This window comes from Gallinula chloropus (assembly GCF_964237585.1).
Source record: "Gallinula chloropus genome assembly, chromosome: Z".
Classification (NCBI taxonomy): domain Eukaryota; kingdom Metazoa; phylum Chordata; class Aves; order Gruiformes; family Rallidae; genus Gallinula; species Gallinula chloropus.
Window position 1 is genome coordinate 70,112,261 of NC_140089.1, and position 27,811 is coordinate 70,140,071.

Genomic DNA, 27,811 nt, shown 5'->3' on the forward strand with positions numbered 1-27,811 from the left:
AAAGGATCATAATGGTCTCCCAAGAGGGCATTTGCCAGAACACTTTTTACACCTTTGCCTCTGCAACAGAACAGGCATGCAGCCAGTGTGGGTGGGAGGCTAGCAAGTATTGTGGGATGCAAATTTTAAAATAAGATGTTATAAGAACAACAACACAGGTTTGTATTTCAGCATATGCATAACTTTGTAGGCATGTGTTAGAAAGAAATGCTGATATTGACAAAAATCAAATAAATGCATTTTTATCAAGGCATCTCTTTGGCTGGTTTTGTTCCAGTCACTTGCTGAGGTGCTGCTATTGATCAGCCACCATTTAACAGGAGTGTGACATTCCCTTAAGGTAGCATTAGGCTTAAATTGCTTCTGTTATGTTGTCTACCAGTGATACACTTGCACCTGGCATGGCACCAAGATGACAGGGTGATTCAGTGCATAAGTTTGAGACCTGTCAACTGTTAAAATAGCTTTCCTGTCATCCTTAGTTTGTGTGTTCCCAGAGCAGCATAGAGTCACACAGGCTCTTCTGTATCCAGATGTGCTAGCATCACTTCAGGGACAGAGTACAGTGCAAAACACACAGCCAGATGCAGAGGTGCGGTGCTATGAGTTGTAAGTGTGTGCCCTGGAAGGCTGATGCTGTGCCACAGCTCCAGACAAAACAGCATTTGTGTTGTGCTCAAATGAAAGAACTGTAGCAAATTGAACAAAGTTAGGAGGTGACTTGTCAAACGTTGCTTTTTAGTGGTCCTGTTCCCCATACGTAGAACACTTCAGAAATTATGGAATATGGGCTGTGAAGTAAATCCCTTTTCATTTGGGCTTATTATTCTTTTTTTTTATTTTCAGTGATTTGTCCAAGTGCTGCTAGTGGTCACCCGCCACAGAACAGCAGTGTGATGTTCTCTTCTGACAACAATACAAGTTTTGAACTCTTCGAGAAGTGGTGGGATAAATCACAAACAGTGCCATTTTACCTGGTTGCTGTTCTTCTACCCCTGCTAAATCTGAAGTCTCCATCCTTCTTTGCAAAGTTTAATGTCCTAGGTGGGTACCAAATACTATTAAAGCATTGATTCACTGTGACTAAAACATATAGAAAAGAGTGAAAGCTACTCCAGTGAGTAAAATCATAGAAGTATTTAGATTCTCTGGGCAACCTTGTGTAGATCCAGGCCTGGAGGTTGGTGGCCCTGCCTGTGGCAGGGGGTTGGAACTCTATGATCCTTGGGGCCCCTTCAAACCCATGCCATTTTATGATTCTATGATGGGAAAAGACCTTTAAGATCATCCAATCTAACTGTTAACCTAGCACTGCCAAGTCCACCATTAAACCATATCCCTAAGCATCACATGTACATGTCTTTTAAATACCTCCAGGGATGGTGACTCCACCCACCACCTTCCCGGGCAGCCTGTTCCAATGCTTGATAACCCTTACTATGAAATTTTTCCTAATATCCCATCTAAACCTCCCCTGTACAATTGAGGCCATTTCCTCTTGTCCTGTCACTTGTTACTTGTGAGAAGAGAGGGACACCCACCTGGCTACAACCTCTTTTCAGGTAGTTGCAGAGAGCAATAAGGTCTCCTCTCAGCTTCCTTTTCTCCATAACTTTTTTAAAACTTCAAGTTTAGAGGACAAAAAGAATGGAAGACAGATATTGAGATGCTGAAATGAATCTTTTTAGAGCACTTTTACTTATCTTTACATGTACAAACAATCAAATCATTAGGAAACTGCAGAATATTTTAGCTGTTAAGCTGATCCTCAAGTACAGAACCTTTCATCTTAGATCCTTGATTGTGCTCTATGTAATCAAATGATAATTGCTTCAATTTATTTTTTAACCTTGGACATACTGCTAGAATGAGATGATGTTTTATCTGAATCTGTATTCTGAACTATAAAAACACTGTTCTTAGTCTAAACTTCTAGTCTGCTTTCTGGTGACTAGCAGTGTTACTGGCTGGGAGGTTGCATCGCAGTAGCTTTAATTACTGTTGCACAATTTCCTTAGGTAGTTATTACTCTGTGCTTATCTCTTTGAAATGGCAGGAGGTAAGACCATATGCTCTCCATTCCACCTGCAGGAACAGTAAGGCATTTATACCCATTCGTGATCTTATCTGCAGTCCTCTAGCTGTGCAGAGTATTGCTCTGGGATGCCTCTGAACCAGTGAGATGGAATGAAAATCCAGTACTATGATCAAGGTTATGATCAAGACACAGTTTAAATCAGTTGCGATCAAATGTCATTATCAGCTTCTAGCTCCCAGTGCAAAGTTCACAACTGCAGTAAACGTGCACGTCTCGTTGAGTCATTGGTTCAAAAAATCAGTGGCTGAATGGACATTGTAATAGCTGTGGTACTGTGGCCAACTTTGTCTCATGGTAGAGTAGAATCCTGACAACTGGAGTTCGAACCAATCTGTTACTGCCTTGAGACCTCCCTAACTGGGGAGCTCCAGAGTTGCAGGGTATTTTTTTCACTGTCACTAGTGCAGCATCTGTAGAGCATTAAGTATGTGGAAAGCTTGCATGGGGTGTAGGTGCATTATTCCTTTTCTCTGACCTGTGAGATAAATAAACAGAAAACTTAGACGTATCCTGTGTTTCTAAGAATGAATACTGCTGATGCTAAGTGTTTGGGCTACTTCTAACTAGTTGAACAGAGCAAGAATAAAACACAGCACAAACGCTGTCTACTGCTTCATGGTGTTTGTTTGGCTCTTGTCTTTTCTAGGTACGATTTCAGTTGTCTACTTAGTTTTACTAGTTACTGTAAAAGCTGCTCATCTGGGAATCCACTTAGAATACAACTGGTTTACAGAGAACGAATTTTTTGTACCAGGTAAGATACTTGATGTGTGGTAATGAAGCATATATATGATGGGTTTAAGGCTTTTTAAAAGCAATCATAAATTACTTTCTCATTTACCTTGTAAACACCTCTGTGACAAGTAAAGTGAGGAAAGGCTGTCTGATGTTGCATGCATAGGCTCAGGAAGGATCCCTTGTGACAAAGTAACAAAGAATCTTTTTCCCAGTGATGTTCCCTAATTAGGAGAGGGTAGAAATGCTGTGAAGAAAAGGTGCACCTGTCAGAGGTATTGCCAATACATATCATGTGACAGGCACTTTGCCATGGTACTGTTTCACCTGTATTATACTAAGTTTTAGCTAACAGAAGTTCTAGCTTTCAGAACATGCCCATTTCAGTAGCAGTTACAAATGGCAAATTGTAGACAGACTGACTGGTAAAGGTGCTGTAAACTCTCAACATGGTGTCTTGCTTAAATGAAATTGCTCATTCAGCAGAATTTACAAGTATGATCTTCCTGTACTACTCGATCTGCTTGGGTTTTGGTCCATAATAGTAGCTATTCTCTTTTAAATGTCCATTTAGCTCTCCAATATGTTTATCTCTTGAATGTTATTTTGGTGACTGTTCTTTCTTTGTGTGAGTTGTCACACTCATAAACAGTAGTATTACATGAACAGGTAGTCTAGAGAGATCAGTTTCTTGTTTTAGGAGTCTTGGAATGAGACATACAGAGTTAAGTCTCAGCTGTTTTTTCCCCATCCTCTACAACAGGCAAAAGTGTATGACCGGTAAGCTATTGAATTTTATCACTCTTTCTGTTCTCAGAAACAACAGTATTGTGATCTTCTTTTAAAGTTACTCATTTACCTAAGGCAAAATTCAGCAATATGTACCTTATTAGTGTTTCTTTCATAGGTTTGTGCATTTTTAGTTTCCCAGTCACAGTAAACACTGTACTAGCAGTTCTACACATGGGTTGCAAACTGTTGTTAAGTCCACTAATGTGGAATTTGAGAAGAAAACAAGGACAACATAGAACATTAGGGTGGGTTTTCAATTACTGTAGCAAGATAGAATTTAAAAAAACAAAACACTAGAGTTGTTACAATTTCTAAAAGAATCTGATTCATTTATGGAATTGTGGTAATACACTGTGGCAACAGGAGTAAGAACTCCATGAGTAAACTCCAGATTGTTGAGTAAAGTACTCATTTAAATGTATTCCCATCACAGTTGCAGTTAACTTTGTAGCTGCTTATGTTTTGTCATCTTCTACCACTCCCTTTGGGTTGATTCAGCTATGTAGTTGAAATGAAATTGATCTAGCACAGTAATAAGGGTAATAAACAGCGAGTGTTTCCCATGTACGTTTGTCAAAGAGGTCTTCTGAAAACCCAGTATTCCCCTTCTCTGCCCACCAGCCCCTAGCTATTATCAAATGTGTTCTTTCTTCCATAAATGCTGAAGTCCATTCTTCCCTGATCTCAGCTAGGCATTCTGAGCCCCATTTAAAGATCTAAATGATGACAAGAAGCAAGTGAAAGGCTACGTACAAAATTTTCTTCCGCCTCACCATGTCACTAAGAGGCAGAAAAAAGTATTGTCCTTTCTGGCTGATTCTGCAAAGCCAGGCAGTTTTCTGCTGAGTATCAGACTGTGCAGAACCGAAGCAGATGCTTTGAGGATGATTTGGATTATCATCATAATTCCCTAAGAAACCTCCTGTCAACTGCAGCAGACTTAGAGATGGATGCAGGTATTTCTGAAACAGTGCTATCTGCTGTTGGGTTTCCTCTGTCGGCTTCTTTTTCTTTTTTACTTCTAGGCAGAATTTTTTTACTAACATAATACTTTTGTTTGCAATGTGAAGATTTGGATTTCAAAGCAGTAGAAGATTAGCATCTGCATTCGTGACCTGTTGTGATTTAACTGCACAGGCAGCCAAAACAACCAGGCAGGGGTTTGCTTGCTCCCCTCCCCCCACCCAGTGGGATGGGGGAACAGAATCAGAAAAAAAGTAAAACTTGTGGGTTGAGGTAAAAACAGTTAATAGGACATAAAATGACAGTAATAATAATAAATAATATAAAAATACAAAACAAGTGATGCACAAGTGACGCACAGCTCAGAGCTCCTTGACCACCTCACCCCAGCTTATAAACTGAGCATGACATCATATGGTATAGAATATCCCATTGGCCAGTTTGGGTTGCCAGTCCTGGCTGTGCCCCCTCCCAGCTTTTTCTGCAGCCCCTGAGGAAGGCTTGTGCCTCCTCGATGGTAGGGCCTGGGAAGCTGAAAACTCCTTGACTTAATTGTAAACATTGCTTGGCAGCAACCAACATCAGTGCGTCACCAACATCGTTTTCATACCAAATCCAAAGCACAGCACTGTACAGCTACTAAGAAGAAAATTAACTGTCCCAGCTGAAACTAGGATATGACCTGATTTATTTTTATGGCATTATTCTCAATGCTTTCTGTAAGTAGAAATGATACTCAAGCGTGCTGCTCAGTGAGTAGATACACCGCAGTGTCTGGTCTTGCTCCATTGTGAGCATGGAAACGTGGTTTTAAGTTGAACTGACCCAGCAGACAGTCTTAAATGCTCACACAGCCTCAGATCTTCAGACTCTTCTGAGGGTGCAGAAGAAAATTCACACAGACTGTGGTTCACTTACAGACCCATGTGTACTGGAAACCAGCCTGAGGTTTTCAGTAACTTGACCTTCAGGACTGTCCTGGGTTCCTCCTATTAAGCAGTCCTAGTTGTGTAAAATGAGCTACAGTACAAGATGCATGCCACAGATCACTAAGAAGTGGAGCATCCAGTAGTGTATTTTGGCAATGCAAGTGGTACTGCTAGGAGACAGACAAAGCAGGTAACTAATGCATATACATCCAGCTACTACTGATTATTTTCATGATGGGAGAAAAGCAGTGCTGAAAGAGAATCGGAATCTGGCAGTGTGATTTTTATTGTTGAGATTAAAGAAGTGGAAGGAAAACAAGCCCCAAAGTTGCTTGCACTCTTAATTCTATCAGTAATGCATCATGCTGGTTATGTGTTGAAGACAGAGTGAATCCAGCCCTAGGGAAGATATATTCTCCCAACCTGGATGAGCCTTTCATTAATTGCCTGGGGTGTGTTTACCTTGCTGACTTCATTGCATTTCAGAGAAATCTGGTGTAAACATGTTTGCATGGCGCTCTCTGTGGTTTGATCTGATGAGTGTTTTGCTGTACTGCTGGATGCTTTCCAGAAGCTGAGCTAGCTCAGGGATCTCTGATTGCTGCTAACACTCCAAAGAATACCTATATCCTTATATATAAAATGCAAACAAAGATGGTGCTTTAATGATGTTACGTGTTGGTGAATTCCTAGACCAGTTGCAGCGCTTCCAGAAACATAATCTTGGGAACATAATCCTTCCAGTATTAAAAGAAGGAGAGCAATTCTATTCCCATGGAGACAAAACATAAATAAATTTTTTATAGTTGTTGCAAAGGTGAATGGTAAAATGGGAAGTTGCTTTGCCTTTCTTTATACCCTGGTTTGTAAGCAGCAGGTCTTAAACTTCTACAGATGTAATTTTTCCTCTGGTAGCATAAGTGACTTCTTAATAGCAATGTTCACAGAGCAAATGATTCCTTTCCCCTGCCTCCAGGCTCAGGGACCAGTAGATTCACAGCCTCATGGCAATCAATTCCTGCCTCAAAAATGCTTTCCGGCTAAGCTGTTAAGAAGCAGAAAAGCTTGTATGTGTAATTCCTTACTTAATCTAACAGTCAGTGCTGGGTAGGGTATTCTGAGAAAGTTTGCTGGAGAGTGTGATAACCATTTTCAGGCGTTTTGTGCTTCTTGATTAAAATATCTGCATTGGTCGTGGTCAAAGGTAAGACAGATAATCCCATTTCAACATGGAGCTTCTTGCTTCTGACAGTAAACTCCACCACACTTTGTCCTCTGCATTTTGGCATTGTTTGATTCAAAAAAGTAAGTTACTAACACTTTTTTTCCTCCCTTAGAGTTTAGAATTCTGTTCCCTCAGCTTACGGGGATCCTGACGCTCGCCTTCTTCATCCACAATTGTGTCATCACACTTCTTCAAAATAACAGGAATCAGGAAAAAAACGTAAGTAATTTCAGAAGATTGTACTGAATTGTGTCTAGATTGCTGCATGACACTGATTTTTTTCCCATCTGCTTCTCTTGAAATCAATCCAGGGACTGTAATAGCTTCAGAAAATGTAACTTGCTGTTGTGATCTGGTAAGAAACCAGTTATACATAGTTGTAACTGGCTACCAATGTATAACAGATGCATTACAAGTTTATTCAAATAAAAGCCTTGAGGACCATTCCAGATTTATTTGTGGTCAGGCTTATATTAAATGGCCAAATTACACACAAGAGGCAAAAAGCTTGACAATGATGGAGGACTCTAGAAAAACTGACCAATTTTGGAATGAAAAATGCTGGTGAATTTTCGACATGGGGCTGATTTTAGCAGACGTCTGAACAATAACCTTGGGGTCTATATAGTAACTTTTCTTCGAGTTGGTTCAGTAGTTTTGTGTCACAAGCCTAGTCAAAGTTCTTAGGGAAACCTGACCTTATTTAGAAAAACCTCAAACTTGAAGCCTGGGTTGGGAACTTTTGTGATCTGTAGCATTTGGGCTGCTCCTCTACCCTTGAGAAAGATGCATACTGCTCATCCAGTTGCAAACACATTTTTTCTTAGTATCTTCCCATTGTAAAAAACTAAAATGAGGCACACACGATACAGAGTCCTACAGTAGATTTTTACTGTCATTATTTTGCTTATTTATTTTTTTCCTCCCTACTTCCCTGGATTCTTGTCCAGCTTCATTAAAATATTAGCTGTAAAGATAACTACAATAACATACAAAGATTTAAAAATATTAGTTCTATGAAAAACCAGTAAAGGATCCCAGAATGGTTGAATTTGGAGGGGATCTCAGAATGTCATCTTGTCATCTAGCTCCCCTGCTTGAGCAAGGCCACCTAGAGCCAGTTTCCTGTACAACACATCAGATAAGGTAGATCTGATTTGATCATTTAGAGGTGAAGTGCAGATTATGTGCCAATGCAGGGAGATGACCTTTCGATTTCGTAATCTGCGAAGTTACTTTGTTGTCCTGTATGAACCAAGGTCAGCTAGGGCAAAGGAGACAGGAATTCTCCCCAGGAAAGCCTGTTGGGGTTTATGGGCATTTCTGACAATAGCTGGAGAACTAAGAGGGGATTAGTGGAACTCTGTAGAAAGGAAAGAAAAGAAAGAAAGTTTCTTCTTTCTTTTCTTAAGAAAATCTGTCAGTGTGGAAAAATCAAAAGATTTCTCTTCTGCTGTGGCTTTCAAATTCTAAAGGTGTGGTCATGCCAGTAATCAGCTCTGTATGCAGAGGTGGCCTAATGCCTCCCTGTCATCTTCAAGACTTTTCCTGTGGCTTTTCCCCCTCCATTTACATTGGAGCAATCAATCAGCTACAAAGCTGCAAAGCACCTGGAATCTTCTGCAGCTTGTCTTTCCTGTGTTAAGGAGGAAGAAACTGCTGCCTGCATTTCAATCAGCTTTTCTGAATGTCCTCCCTTGGAACTTAAGTTGAATTTTCAAGTCAGCCCTAACAAGCCCTTGACTAGGCTCGAATTCCAGGAAAGAGCACCTTTAAGTATGGTAGGAAAGGTTTGTAATGGAAAACCAAATCTGGTCATAGTTATTCTAGTTTATTTGGCTAGAGATTTCCTTTCCTGTTTGTAGCTGTGCAAGGCCCTTTCACCTAGGCTTGGCAAAGGACACAAAAGTGTTTTCCAAACGTTAATGAAGCACTGGTGCTCTTGAGGAGCTGTTTTGTGATTATTTCGCTAACCTACTGGGCTAGCTGTTTGCTTTACATATGTGTAAGGGTCACTGTGTGAGAGTTTATTTTTTCCTAAGTATTTGCATCAAGATGCTTTCTTGTATCAGTACAGGAGACCTCCACCGTTTTACCCATCAACAGGGAAACATGTAATTTCCATTACAAGCCAGAAAAGTGCTGGTTTAGTTTTGAGCAAAACTTGCTGGAATTAAAGGTCATAAGAGCAGTTCTTTAGGGAGGTTTTAAAAAAAAAGACAAACAATAGCATTCCTTTTTTGGAATCAGAAATCCAAAACAATAGCAGCTTCCATTCTGGTCACAGGTGTGTATCACTGCCCAAAGCTAAAACACACATGAAGGGAGGATTCCTCCTGCTGCTATTCTTGTACAGGGGTGTGGGTGTGAGAAAAGCAGTGCCTTGGAGTAAGCCAAATATCAGCAGCACAGTCTGGAGATGCCTGTGAGCAGGGTTCTCAGTCTGCAGTTCAAAGCTGAGCACCCCGTTCCCACCTTCCACTGCTGCCCCCTTGTATTTATCAGTGTAAGTTTTTTGTGCACTGCACAGTCAACTGGCTTGGAAATTGATTGCATAGAAAATTAACACAGCCACAAAAGGAAGGTTCATGCTTTTTTTTCTTGCTTCACATCTGTGATGGGATCCCTGAGCAAAGGTACAAATGCTGCACAAGCCTCGAGTGTGATCTACAGGTGTGAACATGCTAGTGCTGTCTCCTGGCAGTTGTTTGTGGGACCTGTTTCTTCTCCAGGTGGTAATTGAAAAAGGCATGGAGCTGTGGATGATTCTTGATTTCTGCAATATTGTAACGTGGTTTGTTCCCTGTAAACATCAGGGAGATTCCGTTCATGCTGTGCTTCCATTGGCTTCTCTTTCCAGGCAAAACTGTGCACAGCATAATGCATCTTATTTGTCAACCTGGTAGATGTTATTGCTTGCGTATTTAACACTTTGTTCTGTGCATCTAACCAGAAAAGCTGGTCATCAGTAACTGCAACTACCGTATGTTCTCCAAGTTCTACCTCAAAATCTGCCTCTTCAGGTGTACTTGATGGGCTTGGCACGTGGCAAGCTGTCATCCCTATGGACTGTGATCTGCATGTTACCTCTGATCCCCCTACTACTTCCTCCTTTCAACCTTTTTTTTCTACATTTGAATCTCAGTTTATAAATTTGAGGTGTGAGGACATCTGTGTTATTTTGCTTAGGTAGCTTCCACCACAGTGATGTCCATTCTGAATATAAATATCTTAGTATGAAATTTAAAATAGCTAAATGTGATTGCTGTGTTACTTAAAATTAATCCTTTTATCTCTCTCCATGTGTCCGTTGGTTTTATCTGGAATTACACTGTCTGAACAGTATTTATAGTCAAGGTCTTTAGGGAGTGAACCCAGGTCTCCTGAAGAATAATGAACAGTAATCAGAAGATGTTACAGACACTCCTGAACAAAGATAGCCATCTCATATGCAGAAGCAGATGTTTGCAAGGGAGTTGATGGAAGTAAGAGAAGTAATAAGTTAGGTTTTCAGGTTGTCCTCCTTGCTGCTTATAGAGTGTTCTTTGTATGGTGACAGCATCAGAAGACAAGGGTCTGTCGTGTTGCATGCTGTCAAAGCACAGTATAAAAATTACGTTGGCACTTAGTTTCAGTACAGATTAAAGCATACAACCTTAAGAACTGTAGGAATGTGATCTGGTTAGTATAATCAGAGTTAATAGCACACCAGCCATCTATCCTTAATCAAGTGTAGCCCAAGTGAAGCAGTAAGCATTTGTTTCCAACTGCTTGCAACTGCAAATACTCATTTTTAGGTTTTTAGTTTTACAGTTGGCTCTAGAGCTTATATGTATGTTGAGTTGAAGTAACAACTGCAAGTTACTATGTTGTCTTTATGCATTAGGAATACACCTAAAATACCAAATTATAACAAGTGAAAGCAGGTTGTGTCAGAGGATTTACCTTAAAGATGTCTTGGGTGCAGTTTGAAGTCTAAGGCCAGTCTTCAAGAAATAAGTCTGTGTCTCTCTGTAAAACCACCTGATTAGTCTCTGGTTCCTGTGGTTAGCGGAAGATACTCATAAGTATCTATAAGAAATCTGGATGATCAGACTTAGTATTCCTAAAATCTCCTTTTAGGATGGGTACTTGTGCTTTTGAAGATGTAGGTGTTACATAAAAACCTCTGCAGCTTCTCATGTCACAGAAGAGAAGTTCTCGGAGTAATTTAAAGAAAATGCTGTACCTCGACCTCTGATGGAGGTTCCCTTGCTCAATGACCAGTGCAAGGAGAGTGAAGACTAGAGAAGTGTCTTCCTGGTCAGTGGGAGGAAGAGGTTGCAGCTGGAAGTATGCAGTTTGGGGGGGGCAGGACTGAGGGCCTGGGGAGTAATTAACAGTGTATTGTTGGCTGATTAGAAATGCCATTAGCCTTTTGCAGGCTGATGGGGAAAAGGCATCAATCTTCTGCCACAAAAGCACTGGCAAAATGAGGAGGAGATTCTAGATCCCTCACTAAATACTATCTGCCTTCTAAAATTTTCTTACTTTTCTCAGGGACCACCTTGCCCTCAGAAGACCTCAGAAAGATATAGGATATACTTCTTCTATCACCAAGACAGTATGAAGATACACTTAAGGAAACATTCCCATGCACAGATGTGAACAAGCTTTGCCCATTTTCAGTGAGCTGGCTGGAGGCCATGGTTATGATCCTGGTCTGGAAGCCGTATAGTCCTAGCATTTGGTGCTTTGCTTGATCAAGTAAGGCTTGTTTCTCAGTCACAGGAAAATGTATAGAAGCATTACTAGTAATCCTTTAAGTAGCTGATTGTTAGCAACAACTGGACAAATGGTTTGCTCTAAGGTAACGAGTGTTTTGTAGTGTGAAGCTTAGCTTATGCAGAGTATAGTTAGTTAATAACTAGAAATAAATGATCTCCCAATTTACTTCTCAAAAAAGGAATTAATGTAGAAGAATAATGCACTAAGTACATTGTTATATGGTCACTAGCTCACTCTGAGATAGGTAGGTAAGTAGGTAGATAGATAGATAGATAGATAGATAGATAGATAGATATGGATTCCACAATTTCATAAAGTGTCTGAACAGATTTCCTGGTTATTTTCCAATTTTAAATTGTTCTTCCATTTTTTGTATGTGTGTATTTGAAAATCATTATATATTAGAAACTTTATAAATATTGTAATAACTGTCAGAAGTTAACAAGTTACGGTTTAAATCCATGTTTAGTTAGATGCAACATAGTTTCTTCATATGAAGAATGCTCTTCTAAAATCTATTAGTTCACTTACTGGGGTGTTTATAGAAATCCAGTAATGAAGTAGATAGGCATTTTTAAATGAAAGAGAGTCATTACAAAATACAGTGCTAAAGCTAAAGGACATATGTACCTCTATGCCTGTTTTGTTTGTGGTTTATTTGTGGTTTTTTATTTAATGATGTATTAGCTGTATCTTCTATTGTCACACCATTCATACAGAAGCCTGATGTATTGGTTTCTGGTTTGGAACCAGTGTGTGTGTGCGCATCATCCTCCTAGGTTTCAGAGCAGCTACTTAAATATCTGCAGTTGGGAAGGCTGTGTCCTAAGGCTCTTGTTAGGAACTGGTGAGTGTAAGAAAGTAGAGGGGGTTTCTTGTTGATTTTAGTAACTACTGTATGTCAGCGCACCCAGCAGTAACATGCTACACCTGTTGGCATATCTGCTCCTTGGTGGCTTTTCTGTATGTGGATAGACACATAGTACCTGTCCAGCTCCACGTTTGGGCTATCTTCTTGCAGCTTTCTGATGTGATTCAGGACCAGATTTTAAGTCCCCATTCAATAATAGAAAGTAAAAGTAAAAATGTAAAAGTAAAGGTAATAAATATAAACCAGTAATAAATAAATATAAATGCAGTAGAAATCTTTTCATGAGGTTTTTATTTTGCCTGTTTCAATATGTTAGTGCTGACCAAAATAAGATTTTATTTCTGCTCAGGTGAGAGACCTCTCCATTGCATACTTCCTGGTGGGATTAACATACCTGTATGTTGGAGTGATAATTTTTGCATCTTTTCCTTCTCCACCACTATCCAAAGAATGTATTGAACAGGTGAGATATTTTACTGCAGTATATATTCATCCTTAATCATTTAATAAATATGTATTAAAAAAAGAACTGTTGCTTCTTGCTTTATGACTCACCCTGGCAGACACATCTGTCCTTGACCTCTAGTCAGTTGGCTGACACCTCATGGGCACTACCACGAGCAGATGAGTAATGCTGGTGTTACTTCATTCATATTTACCTCTGGTTGCCAGTAGTTCTGTAAAATCCAGATAGGTAATAAAAGGTCTGACAGTGATGAAGAAATGAGCAAGTGAACAATTGAGGCTTTAATTTCTTTAGCTGCTTTAATCCTGAAACATCTGAAACATACTATGTTTATGTTTAGATATGTGTGCAGTGACAGATCCCATTCATTGAGACTGGTTTCAGGTACTCCAGAGAAAGAAATACCACGTAAATGCAAGCTCATTTAGATAGGGCTCCTCACTGTGGGTGTGTTTGGAGTCCTAACATTGTGGTGAGCCTTGCCAGCAGAGGTCTTCAGATAATAGCATCGTGCAAAACACCCTATGGAGGCTATTAAACTCTTATCTACTTAAAGACAAGGCTGGTTCCCACACCCTAAATTACTTCAAAGATAGGAGTTATCAATTGGTGATCCATTTTATGACAGGTGTTCCATGTCTCTTGCATAATATTTAGCAATAAAGCAGCATTTAAAGGCTTCCTCTGACTGTCAGAAATGATTGCTGTTTATGGGTTTTGAACTATGTGATATTTTTGACCATTTTCATGGGGTGAAATCCAGTTAACTAATAGATGACAAGTGGCTTTCTTCCTGTTTATTTTCTGTAGTTACCCTAAGTACTTACAAAGCCATTTGTATATTTCCATGATACCCACTACTTTTTCAGATGTTCCCACTTTTAGTGTATGAACCAGTTTTGCTGATTAAATAACTTATTTTAATATCTTGATACAATAGCTAGTAGGAGCAGATTAATCCATTTGCCTTAAAAATCAAGTGTCCCTTCCACAGCCTTGATTATTTGAGGATGTTCAGAAGATAGGAAGATAAATGTATCTTCAATGGTAAATTGAAAGCTGACATCAGCCCTTTAATATTCAAAAATCAGTTGGTATTTGGTGGCAAGGCAATTGTAAAAGAGAGAGAGGGTATTTCATGTCATAGTGTCAATTAGCAATTGTAGTTGCTTGGCTATTAACCCTTTCTTTCATGTATACAGCTATTAAAAATCAGCAGATGTATGTAATCAAGTCACCATTGCTAAGTGTAACATTATTCCTGTGTTCAGAATTTTCTAGATAATTTTCCCAGTGATGACATCATGTCTTTTGTTGCAAGAATTTTCCTGCTGTTCCAGATGATGACTGTATACCCACTGTTGGGCTATCTGGCACGAGTTCAGCTGCTAAGGCAGTTTTTTGAAAATCCTTATCCAAGGTAGGAAGTCTACTCCTTGTCAAGATCTTGGCACACTTTGCCTAACTGGCCTTCAGTTGTCGGAAATTTGGCTGAGCTCTCTGGGATTTCCTTTGCTACATTAGGTACATTTCAAAAGCTCATGTCATAGTGTTTATAGAGTCAGGGGTGAATAGGCATGCAAAATAAACTCTTGCCTGCAGATCAGGACTACTACGGCTTGGTAGAGCAGAATGGGGCTGTTCTTTTGTTTAGCTCTTTGTTTTGTCAATAAACAGAGGAACACAGTTTCTTTGTGTTACACATTTATGTGGCAAAAGAAAAATTATATAGGAAAAAAAAGTCATTCAGTCCAGAAGCATTTTATCAAGTAGTCTTTAAGCTGTGAAGGCCACACACTCCAGATATTAACCTTGCAGAGTGCCATATGTGTTTTGATTATGCATAATTAGTAATCATCTATCTGTTTTTAAACTGAGCTGTTAGCTGTGTTATTGAGGCTGCTGCTATGCTTATAAAAATAGCTATTCACATGCTAATTTCAGAGACGAGCCACACCCCTGCACTTACACACCACACACTGAACTCCAGGAAGAGCTAATCCAAATTTCAGTTTTAGGTATGTTGTTTTTTTAAAATAAAACCTAGGACATTTATATTTGGAGGATTGTCTGAATTTGTCACAGCTGAAGTCAGCATTTATCTTCTAAGTTTCTTATTTTAAATTGTGAATTGCTGGTGATGGAGGAAAGGGGAAATGATATCCCAGGAAGAAATGTCTATTTCCTCCATGGCATCAGCAGTGGCATACCGGTCTGGGACAATGTTGTTCTAAGTGTCAGGTTTCTTCTAGGTACTAAAATAGGTATGAGAAAGTCTAGAAATTGGATGTCTAAAATTAGTCAGTGAAATAAATGCCTACTTTTTGTGATGCTAAATTGTGTGCAGTTCAATGTTGAGGAGTTTTTAGGAACTGCTCTAAGTTACTGTTGGAAACAAGGCCATTTATTTAAGTGCTAAACTTGGATTTCACAGCCACTGGGAAATAGCCATGTCCTTTATATTATGTGGATGTGCCTGTTCCTATCTTCTCCCTCCAGTTACTCCCTGACCAGGATGGTTTTCATTTCCCTTGTGCCCTCCCCTAGAACCTACAGTTTCATACCAGTCTCTTCTCAGGCTAATTCCAGTTTGCTGTTTTAAGCCTTCATGTTATGACGAATGTGATGATGCAAATACTTCATTAGTTCTTGTCTCCAGGATGTACTGTGGGCAGCTTCACTCACTTTTTTTTTTAAAAGACTCCTTCTAGAAAGATATTTCAAGTTTCTTAAATTCAAAAATGGTTTCTAAGAAGTCCCTTAGAATCACAGATTCACAGACTGGCTTGGGTTGGAAGGTACATTACACACCACCCAGTTCTAATCCCCCTGCCATGGGCAGAGATCCCCTCCACTGGCCCAGGCTGCCCAAAGCCCCATCCAGCCTGGCCTTGAACACTGCCAGGGAGGGAGCAGCCACAGCTTCTCTGAGCAGCCTGTGGCAGGGCCTCACTGGCCTCACTGAGAAGAAATTCTTCCTAATGTCTAATCTAAATCTATTCTCTTTCAGTTTACACCCATTATCCCTTCTCCTGTCACTACACTTTCTGACAAACAGTCCATCAGCAGCTTTCCTGTAGACCCCTTCAGGTACTGGAAGACCGCTATAGAGTCTCCCTGGAACTTCTCCAGGCTGAACAAACCCAACTCTCCCAGCCTGTCTTCCCAGGAGAGGTGTTCCTGCCCCCTCATTTTTGTGGCTGCCCTCTGACCTCGCTCTGACATCTCCATGTCTTTCCTGTACTGGGGACCCCAGAGCTGGACACAGTACTCCAGGTGGGGCCTTACCAGAGCAGAGCAGAGGGGCAGAATCACCTCCCTGGACCTTCTGGTTATGCTGGTTTTGATGCAGCCCAGGACCTGGTTAGCTTTCTGGGCTGTCAGTGGACATCTTGACCTTCACATCAATCAACATTCCCATGTCCTCCTCCTCCTTGGGGCTGCTCTCAATCTATTGGCTTAAATTACTCCGATTTACAAGGTAGTATATCCTGGCTGGCTGGCTGGCTGTGTCTGCTTCTGGCATCCCTGGTATCTCAAACATAGCACAAAAATCATTCAACTGACATCCAAGTTCTGGCTTCTGTGCATTTACAACTGACAATGTCAGCATTCAGTTTTTGAGGACTAACTGAAGACTGGTAGCAACCACAGGACCTGACTCTGGGAAGATTGTAAGGAACCCGATTGTAAAATACGTGTTTTGATTGGTTTTCACCAGTAGCTAAAGCTGATGAAGGTCCTTTTTTAGCACTGTGCCTGTATCATGTTTCTAGGTAGAATTTCAGTAGTCTGGATTTTTCCCAGAACTGCCTTTTTTGGGAAAAATTTGGCCCACAAAGAAGTAGCTCTTACTGAGATAAACTGATAATGTTTCTCCGGGGAACTTGTTGATACACTCTGAGCCTACCTGGAAATATGTTCCACGCCTTTTGTGCATGAAAATGGGCACTCTGCTGGTAGTTGTGTCTACTTCACTTCTCTTAATGAAATGTTTAATGTTCAGGGCTAATAATTCATGGGCAGTAAAAGGGATGACCTGCAGAGACTCGGGCTTTAGCTTTTACTTGTGTAAGATAGATAAGGTGCATATATGTGATACGTGCACAGTGTGTATATGTGGAGGGGAATATTCCTGGTCACATGACTGGAGAAAATTTACATGTAAATACCTAACAAAAAGGGTGAAGCAAGAGAAAAAAAGCAGAACAGTAAGGGGGGTTCACATATTCACAGAATGGTGGGGTTTAGAAGGGACCTCTGGAAATCATGTAGTCCAACCCCTGTGCCAGAGCAGGATCACCTAGAGCAGGCTGCAAAGGATCGTGTCCAGGGAGGTCTTGAATCTCTCCAGAGAAGGAGACTCCACAGCCTCTCTGTCCAGCCTGTGGCAGTGCTCTGTCACCCTCATAGGTAAGAATTTTTTCATCTTGTTCCAACAGAACTTCCTGTGTTCCAGTTTGTGCTCGTTGCCCCTCCTGTCACTGGGTAACACTGAGGAGAGCCTGCCCTGGCTTCTTTACACCCAACTTTTAGATACTTATAAGTGTTAATGAGGTCCCCCCTCAGTTGTTTCTTCTCCAGGCTAAACAGACCCAGATCTCTCAGCCTTTCCTCATACAAGATGCTCCAGTCCCCTCATCATTTTGGACTCTATGATCTCAAAGGTCTTTTCCAACCTAGTGATTCTGTGATCATTTTTGTAGCCCTCCGCTGGACTCTGTCCAGTAGTTCCCTGTCTTTCTTGATCTGGGGAGTCCGAAACAGCATTCCAGATGTGGTCTCACCATCCTGCTGGCCTTGCTCTTCTTAATGCACCCCAGTCACTTCTTTTTTAGCAAAAAAAGCAAGTCCAAGCCACCAAAGAAACACCACCTCCTATGCTGGTCCAAGTCCCCATGATAAATTTTACTATCTTCATTATTAAGCCCTGTGTATAGCCACGTGGATGTGCTGCAGGTTTCATATGATCTGGAAGCTCTCTGATTTTAAATGACAGGCCTCTTCACACAGATAGTTGTTTGCAGATGTGGAATACATGCTGCTGCAATGGGTGGATTTAACAGATAGCCATTAAGTTATTAGTTGGAGCACTTGGCATTTTGGATGGATGCATCTTAAAGATGACTGTTGATAGAATAATGTGATCCCACACATGCTTATAGGGCTGCCAGATAGTTTTTAGTTCCTAGCATTGACTTGTTAGGTCAATTTTATTCTTTGCTTTAGTTACAATTTTCTTTCCCCTGCTATTTATCTGTCACTGGATATGATGAAGCATCAAGGTATTAATTTGCTCTTTTGTAGTTCTTCGTCTTGATGTTTGGTCTAATCCAAGCTGATTTCTACCAAAACCAGCATGTTTTGTATCCTGACCTTTTCTGGTAGACCATGGATTATAGCTGGATTACAAAGAAGAATCATTTATGCAGTTTCTGATGACCTTTTCTTATCTAAAGACCAATCCCCATGACTTCTGTCCCATGCTTTTTAGATACTTTGCAGTGCTATTTTTTCTACTCAGGATGCTTTACTCTGCTGAACTGTAGTTTTGCATGATGAAGCAGCTCACTCTTTCCAAACTTAATAGCTTAGGCAGATAATACATAATTTTTTCTTCTCACAGGTTTCATATAATGAATCAGCTGAGCCGTGGCAGCTTGCTTGCCACAAATAGGAAACAGTAGCATCTTGTGTCCGTCCTCCTCCAGTCAGGAGACAAGCAAAAGCCCTCCTGCTTCCAGGATGAGGGATTTGCCTTCCTCTCATGAGCCAGGATCAGTCACCTGTGGCTCTGCCCATCTTAATGCTGGACCCACTAGTCTTCTAACAGGCGTCATGACAAAGCTGTCAGCCTTTCTGTGCTTGGTACAGAAGATTTAGAGACAAGACAAGGCATCTTAATGCCTTTTCTCATTTTGTGGAATGGTATTAGCGTACATACTGCAACACAGAAGTGACGTACTGGGAGGAAACCCAAGAAACTGTTCGTTCTTAGTGGTTTTGTAGAGACAGGCCAAAATGTTGTGTATTGGGAAATGGCTTTTTTTCCTAAAGTGAGATACGTTTGCAAGTGTGCAAACACATTTAATGCATGACTTAAGGCCAGAGGCATGTGGTCTATCTGCTGTTTCTTACATGACTCTGGATCTTCTGAAATGTACAGAAAGCTATTTCTTTAATTATCGTTACTGGCTCTTTGCTAGTGGCATTTGTGAGAGATAATTCCCTTGACTAATTTTATGCTGCACATAAAATGCTTTGTACAGTCATCTGCTCAGTTTTTAAAACTTTATAACATCTTTTCTGTTCTGAGAGGTTAAATAAGCTGACGGACAGAAACCACTTGGCTTTCTGTAAAGATTATCCTCCTTTTACTCCATGGTAGCCCAGCAGACCTGCCAGTTCTCCCACAGATGTGTGTCCTCTGATGCAATGAAACACATTACTGCTGTTTGCATGCATAGTTAGTTAACTGCTCTTTACCTAACTTCTGTCTCACTTCTTAACTGCTGTGATTCATAGTCTTTTGACCAATGTCACTTGAGTGAGATTTCCAGGAAGAAAATGCATTTTTAGATACAGTAACCTTTCGAAACCTCTTACTTAAATGATCCTGGTTTGCTTTTTTCCTTGCTTTCCTGTCTTCCTTATTGTGTGTCTTCATGTGGTGGTTTGGCCCTGGCTGGAGGCCAGATGCCCACCAAAGGCACTCTGTCACTCCCCTTTTCAGCTGGACAGGAGAGAAAATATATATTGAGAAGCTCAGGAGTCGAGATAAGGACAGGGAGAGATCATTCCGCAATCAGTGTCACAGGCAGAACAGACTCAACAGGGAACAAAGGAAAGAAAACTCTCTAATTCATTACACTGCACTGCACACCCAGTGACACCAGAGTGGGGTAATGAAAAGCGTGACCAGAATTTAAAGCACCTCCCCCCACTCCTCCCTTCTCAGCAGGCTTCACTTGAGTGGTCATGTGGCTTTCTTCTTCCCCCATATTGTGGCATGGGGAGGGGCAGGGACTGGGGGAATGGGGGGTTTGGTCAGTTCCTCACGAGTTGTTCTCCTTCTTAGCTGTGGGCTGGGGGGCATTCATTCCTCACACCCTTCCCCTGCTGCACCGTGGGGTCCCACCCACAGGAGACAGTCCTTCACGAACTTCTCCAACATGAGTCCTTTCTGTCAGGGCGTCATCCCCTCACCAATTGCCTCAGCGCAGATCCCTTCCATGGGGTACTGACCTTCAGGCCCAGATTCCTCCAGCCTGGTCCCCACAGAGTCACACGCCCCCCAGCAAACCTGCTGCAGCCTGGGTCAGTCTTCCCACAGGCTGTAGACGGTCTCTGCTCCCCGTCATTTCCATGGGCTGCAGGGGTACACCCGCTCCACCATGGTCTCCATGGGCTGCAGGGGAATCTCTCTCTCTGGCACCTGGAGTGCCTCATCCCACCCTCTCCTTCTTCCATGGCCTTGGTGTCTGCACAATTTCTTCTATCTTCTCACTTCCTTCTCTGGTGGCAAAATGCAGCTGCTTTTGTGGGGTTTTTTTCTCCTAAATGTGATTCCCAGAGGCGCTGTGACCATCACTGATGGGCTTGGCCTTGGTCAGTGGCTGGTCCGGCTTTGAGACAGCTGGTGTTTATTCTGTGGGGCCTGCAGAGAGCTTGTGGCTGCTTCTTGCAGGAGTCACCCTGCCCCACTTCTCCACCAGGACCCAGCCGTGCAAAACTGCAGCAGTTCACCCTGTGACTCCATGCTGAGTCCACCACTTATAATTTCCTTGCATCTGACCTGAGCGGATTTAAGATCAATTTCTTTCTTTAAATGTCCTCTTTCCTAGGGTTTGGTTTCAGAGTTTTCAGTATGATTCTTACTTTGAGGATGCTGAGATTAATTAGATAGCTGTAGTCACTGTTGTTCAGTGGCGTAACTGTAACTACCAGTTTCACAGGAGAGAAGTTAATAGATCACTCCCTCTGATGATTTTCTAGCATATCAGATTATTTCTCAATTGTCAATCGGAAAGGTTAACCTTGCAATGGGGAAAAACCCCCAAGACTTAAGGAAAAGTTTGATTTCCACCCTCGTCCCCTGCTTTTTGCGGCATTTTTGCAGGTGAGATGTGACTTGCTTCATAGAAATGAGCTAGAGTCTTTTCCACTGAGAATACTGAGACTGAGGACAGAAGGGATGGAGCTCCATGTGCCATGCTTGGACTGCTGGGGGTGAACTGTACACAGTTCTTCTGTGAGTTACAGCCACCTTGAGGCAACCCAACCTGTGCCGCAGAGCAGTCAACCCTTTTCAGGCTGCCCAGATGGACAATCCAGCCCTGGCATGGGTGTCATGGTTTTGCTGTAGCCAGCAGCTCAGCCCCACCCAGCTGCTCACTCACTCCCCCAAAGTGGGATGGTGGCGAGAATTGAAAGAGTGAGAGTGACAAAACTCCTGGGTTGAGGTAAAGACAGTTCGATAGGTAAAGCAAAAGCCACACGCACAACCAAAGCAGGACAAGGAATCATTCCCCACTTCCCAGGGGCAGGCAGGTGTTCAGCCTTCTCCAGGAAAGCAGCGCTCGGTCACATGTATTGGTGACTTGGGAAGACAAATGCCAAATGACTCTGAATGTCCCCCTTTTGTCCTTCTGTCCCCATCGTCACATGCTGAACATGACGTCATATGGTATGAAATATCCCTTGGGTCAGTAAATAACTTTATCCCAGCCAAAACCAGCACAGTGGGCCATCCAAAACTGCTGCCATTGACCACGAGAAAGAAAATTGTGCTGCTTAGAGACCAGCTGTGTGCCAGCAGGGTGGTGGTAAAAAGGACCCAATTCTTTTCTGATCTCTTCTATCATCTAAATACTTTTCTTCCTATAATTGTAATAAGTAGAGGTGCTACAGCTGTGCCCTCCCCCCCAAAAAAATACTGGCTTTCAGACTGCCATTTTGCAACGTGTGATGGTCTTTAATTGGTCCCCCAAGCCAGTTTCAGATAAAACTGAGGAGTTTAGAACTTGTTAAAATATCATGGGCTGTGAGAAATGCTTGTCCTTTCTGGAGGAGACCTGCACGAAACTTGGAGGTTTATGAAAAATACTTTCTCAAGTAATACAGCTGCTAGTACCCTACATGTCAGATTCTTCATTATCCAGGACAGCTGTTTTATAAATGGTAATGCCTTTCTCTTCAGTAAGAATGACACTTTTTCTCATTGTTATGCTGAGATGAACTATCTACCTATGTAAAAGAAAGGGTTTGCAGGTTAAACACCTGTTTTCTGATAATATGGATACAACTTGGGCTGCTTCAGAAACCTAGAAGAAATAAGGATGTTCAAGGGGGAAGTGCAAACAGATGGATTCAAATTATTTTCAGACTTTTTGATTTTGGTATTGTTCTTGAGGATCCTGCTTAATTGTAACAGTTAAAACTGCAAAGCTCTACTCAGCAAGTACTGAATTGTTTTGAAAGCTTTAGCATTTTGAGACCATTGTTTTCTCTTGAGCCAAAACACATTCCCACCCCCAAACCAATTATTTTTTCCCAGACCAAGAAGCTGAAAAATATTTCTTTTCACACCAAACACACTCATGCACCACTTTGAAGTGACAAGGAACTAGAATTAATTTTTTTAAAAGGCACAACTTTGAACTACAAAATCACTTCTGTTCTAAAGCATGGCAGGATGAAATATATGAGACCTTTTTCAGGTGTTCTGCTAAAATACTCTGAACTGACCCAGATTTGCAAAACTGTTTTCAATTTCTGAGCCTGCACTTATTTAATCCCTCTTGCTAAAAAATAACCTTGGGGCAGGGGGAGATGGAAGAAATGCCAATCATTTTCTGTGTTCAGAAACTTTTGTTTTCGTTTGTGCTATCTGAGAGTGAGACTCAGAATCTGCCATGTGTGTAGGGAGAGGAAGTCATTTTTAATGGCAGACACTTTATTGTGAACAGTTAGTTCACTGGTTTTCCTTAATATTAGACAAGCAGTAAACATTGGATCCTTCTATCCTTAATAAATTACTTAGATTTTAATTTTTATTCTCTGGGTTTTACCAAGTTTATATCCAATTAACTTTATATTTCCACTGCTGTCTTCAGTCTGAGTACACCTCTTGTACCACTATTAAAATGTTATATACAAAATTAAACATATTGTTTCTGTCTTTTTGAAACAGATTTTTAAGAAAGAACATGAGAAATGATCTGTATCTTAAATTACTCCTTTGTCCTTAAATTACCTGTTCCCCAAAACTGTAGTGAGACTACTTTGTGGATCTAATCTTTCTTCCTAACCGGGAAACTGTCAGCCAACCTTTCAGCTATGGAAGTGGTCTTTTATAAAGCTTGTTATTTAGTGACATCCTCCATAATACAGATACTTTCTACAGTTTAGAAAGAATAGGCATTTGCTTACAGGTTTGGTTGGGGTTTTTTATTTTAAGAAATCATACCCTTCAGAAGAATAAACAAAACCTTTTAAGTTTATGTATGCTTCCTCTGTGTGACAACTTTCCCTTCAGAGAATGTGACCAAAATACCATATTTTTTGTTGTATTTCCTTACTTTATTGTGCGTTAAAATGTGCCAGCATGTCATATTCTCTGAAGTGAAACTTTCCCGAGTCAGCTCTGTGCAGAACTAAACTGAGTTAGATGCGTTAAAAGTTGCTTTTGCAGAACAGAAAATCTCCCCTTTTTTTCATCCTCAAAGCAAAAAGGAAAGCAACAGGAGATTATTTGTAAAAACAAGTTCAAGAAAAAATTCCAGCCAAAGTAATACACAGGCTGTATTAATTGGCATTCTCAATGTTAGCCCTCTATCAATAAGCATTAGAGTTCAAGTTCTAAGGTGTTATTTCCCCCCTAGTATTCTATGTAAAGTTTTCCACTCAATGAGTCTTTTCCTTTCTTCTGGTTTCCATTAGTTCACTGTGAGCAATTCAGATCGTTCTCCCAACAAGCTAATTCTTTCTTGTGGGAATTAAGTTACACAGTATTGTTTCTTTGGTCTTTGAATACTCATCTGAAATACTTGAGTGCTGAGTACCACTTACGGTGTTTTTCAGAACAACTGCCAAATTACACATACTTACTCCTTAAGAATATTTTGAGTCAAAACACTAGATATTTAGAGTTTGGCACTCTGAATATTCAGTAGATGTTACCGTTGCTGTGAAATTAATTAGCTTGAATAGAGTGAGTTGTGCAAATGGAAACACCATCCGAGTACCAGTTAAATGCTAGTGTAAATGAAAAATAATGGTGGCATTTTGTAATAAATACAGCACAGATTTTAACGCTCTTTCCTCACTTTCCTGCAGCATTTTCCATGTGCTTGCCCTGAACATAGCAATTGTAGGAGCTGGAGTAGCAATGGCAAGATTTTATCCAAATATAGGAGGTATCATAAGGTGAGTGTTGCTCGCACAGTGAGCTTGCCTGTGATGTTGTTGCATGTCTACCCCTTGATGTTAAAAAGGAACAGTTTGAGTGCAAGTAATCCTGTCTTTATATTTTGTGAGGCTTACAGCTTTTAAACTTGTAAATAATGATTTAGAAATATAAACAATTAGCTCTTTCAAAGCTCTGACAGGCTACTGTCTGTAATTGTGCCTCCGTATATGAGGTGATTGGGGTGATTCCTCAAGATTCATTGGAGCTGTATCTGAGGACCTTCTAGCTATATACATGAAAGAATGTGGTGTCAGCAGAAAAGTTCCTTGGTTATTGAGTGGCTTCTCTCAAGCTTTTTTGTCAAGGCTGTTTGAAGCCGTTTTAAAGGTCCTTAATGAAAGTACAAGAAAGCAAGTGACTTCAAAGGGACAAGTGACATAAAAGTTGTACTTCAAAATTATATCCTAAATTCACCATGTTAATAAACACCTAGGTCCTCTCTAACTGAAAGTAATTAAAAAAAATCTAATGAGGTTTTATTTTCTACAGTTTACACCACCATATTTGTAATCATTGTTGTTCATTCCTAGTTTCCATCTTTTCTACAGCAACCAGGAGAGGGAGGTGTTTAAAAATATAGAAATCTGCAATTATAAAACCAGAATGACAGGCTTGGGTCTGACCAGAGTAGCAAAATAAGTTACTTGCCCTCAGTGGCTGATCTTTGAGGTTTTTACCATTTCCTTCTATTTCTACCTCTCCTTTTAATGAAAATTTTTGTATTTCAGTAATAGAGATGGTCTAGTTATTAATTCCAGATAAATATCTTGCCATACATTTCTCTATTTGCAAACTGATCCTGACCTCTGTTGATGTGTATATATTGCATGTAGTAACCAAACATATTGTACAGTGAATTTCCACCTGATAAATTGTCTATAAATAGTGTAACTTAAGTATTTGCTGTTTTCATGATGTAGATGGTTACTCTGCATTATGATGTATCCTCTGTCTAAAAGGAATGTTCAAATATTTGAAATAAAGTATGCTGTTAGTTAGTAGCATACATTTGGCTGCAGTATAGCTTAGTAGGTGGAAACTCACAGTAGGAGAAAATAGTGAGAAGGTTTTGGTAAGCAGGGAGTGGTTAGAAAAAGTGTAGTTGAATGTTTCACTTGCTGTGGTTGATCATGTTACCAGGAGGGCATGTTGATCTTTTCAGGTCTGGAGAATGCCTTGCTGGGAGCTCATTAAATAAGTTAAAATAAAAGTTGCCATTTCAGGAGCATTTCTGTGCTTACGAGCTGTAACATCTCCCCTCACATGGCTGGGGCGCAATGTGATTTGCAGTTCTGGCAGTGAAGAAAGGATGTGCTGTCCAGACTTTCTCTGTTGCAGGGGAGTCAGTCCCCAGAAGCTTCTGGGGATGTCACTGCAACGTCAGAGGCGTGTCAGACTTAAGGTATAGGGGGATGAGCGACTTGGATAACTGAGTGCCCTTAACTAGCTGCAGGAGGTAAAGGACTGGAAGGAACAGACACTGATGTTTAGTGATGTTTAGTCATTGTTCCCTGACTGTTCATTGGTATGAGGGGGGGAAATGACAACAAGAAATTAGAGTTAACAGAAAGCATTCTTTTTTTTTCTTTTCCCTTGTCTTCTCCTTCTCTTTCCTCAGATACTCTGGAGCAACATGTGGTCTGGCCTTTGTATTTGTGTATCCGTCTCTCATCTACGTGATCTCCCTGCATCGTGCTGGGCAGCTGACGTGGCCAGCATTGATCACTCACATCTTTATAATCCTCCTTGGACTGGCTAATCTGATTGCACAATTCCTATTGTGAAAACTCCCCCTTCTCCCTGTGGCTGTCACAAGTGGTACTGTGACATTTGGCAACAGCCTTGAGCAACACTGTCACACATGAGAAGGAACAGTCCCCAGTGTGATGATCTGGAGAAAAGCTGCACCTTTGAAACAAATTCAAAACACATCTTTCAGGTGCTTGGCAAGAAACCCTCCTCTAAAAAACCCACAGGTTTGTGAGAAGTGAAATGGTTCATGTTTGAGTGAGGTAGTTCTGGTTTTGTTGAAGCTCATATATTTTCATTTTTTACAGCACACTTCTCAAAACACACAGCTTTTTGACTTGGATGGAGGACTCCTGTTTCCTACACAGGAACTGTCCTTACCTTTATTAGTAAACATGTTTTCACAGTATTGTTCTGTGACTTTCGGAATGCCTGTTTGTTGCAACTATTTTCCTGTTTTGTTTGGAGAATGAAGAAATTACTGTCTTTCCCCCCCCCCCTTTCTTTTTAGGTTAATTTATAGTAATTTGGGTCAAAATGCACGCTTAATTTTGAATATGCTATTAAATTGTTTTGGCAATATTTTTCCTCTAGGAAATTCCAACTAAGAGAAACAATAAACTCATGTCTCAGTGTTTTATTCAGAACCAATATGTACACAAGTTATTTGTGATGTTACAATGAAAAAAGTCAGAAGGATAAAAAAAAGAGAAGACAACAATTAAAATTAGAATTCCAGGCGTGACCTCACTTCAACTCTTTTAACTGGGCTATTGTGTGCTGTGAAATTGTCTTGTCAGGAGTTGCATGTGGTGTTATGGATGCATGTTGGACATGATCTCCATCACAGGAAAGCTAGCACTTTTCAGAATTGTGGACTAAATTAAATAAGTTTTAGATAATTCCTAACAGAGGCTGTAAGAATCTGGGAAGGGTTTTGTTGTGGGTTTGGGGTTTTCAGTTTTAACTTCTTGTTTACTGAGTGTACATGCGTAGGCACACAGAAACCTTCCTTCACCTACTGTCTGTAAGGCTGAGTCTTAAACCAAAACATGTGAAAACTAAGTTGCCAGATGCTAGTGGAATGTCATCCTGTGTTGTTGGAAAAAGAGTAAAAACTCTTTGTACTGGTTTCAGTGTATTAAAATAATCAACAAATGTATAATAATTGAAAGAAGACTCCGAGCAATGCTAAATTCCAAAGTAAAAGAGAAAAAAAATACAGTAGCAATGCAATATTTGTGAAGTAGGACTTGAGTTGGGAAAGAAAATTACATTGTAGAGTAAGAGTTCATATTTTCATCAGAAAGACAATGAAAAACATAACGTAGGTAATCCACCATGCTTCTCTGTAAAATTGTGGGAATTTTTTCAGTAATGATGCAATCCATTGCTTGATTTAGGCTCTTGAAATTGTGTAAAGGACACCAAAATGAATAAATGACCTGTGCTTTGTATGAAATACAAGATCGTACAAGTTTGGGCTGTTACCTGTAGAATATAATTATGACTTCAGATTATATTGAGACTTTTTCCCTGTGGAACTTTTTGTGCCTTTAAATCAGAATTGGAGAATACATCCATCATCTGTTCCATATTAGAAGTATGTGCCCCATCCTGGTCATTTTCCCCTTGTGTACTCCTGTCTTCCATGTCTTGGTTCCCTTATTCTCTAGGGTCTGTCTGCACCCTTTCCACTGCCCCACAATGTATCTTGCAGTGCTGACACCATTAGCACTGGCCAAC

At 40.6% G+C, this 27,811-nt stretch overlaps 1 protein-coding gene across 1 annotated transcript in view; it reads left to right on the forward strand.

Moving 5' to 3' along the window:
• Positions 1–27,558, forward strand: part of SLC38A9 (solute carrier family 38 member 9) — a 48,865-nt gene extending 21,307 nt beyond the window's left edge. The window contains exons 10-16 of the mRNA XM_084278965.1: positions 847–1,044; positions 2,745–2,852; positions 6,855–6,961; positions 12,730–12,843; positions 14,118–14,266; positions 24,184–24,273; positions 25,935–27,558. Of these exons, the coding sequence (XP_084135091.1) occupies positions 847–1,044; positions 2,745–2,852; positions 6,855–6,961; positions 12,730–12,843; positions 14,118–14,266; positions 24,184–24,273; positions 25,935–26,100 (932 nt within the window). The 3' untranslated portion in view covers positions 26,101–27,558. The remainder of the gene's footprint in view (positions 1–846; positions 1,045–2,744; positions 2,853–6,854; positions 6,962–12,729; positions 12,844–14,117; positions 14,267–24,183; positions 24,274–25,934) is intronic.
• Positions 27,559–27,811: the final 253 nt, after the last annotated feature.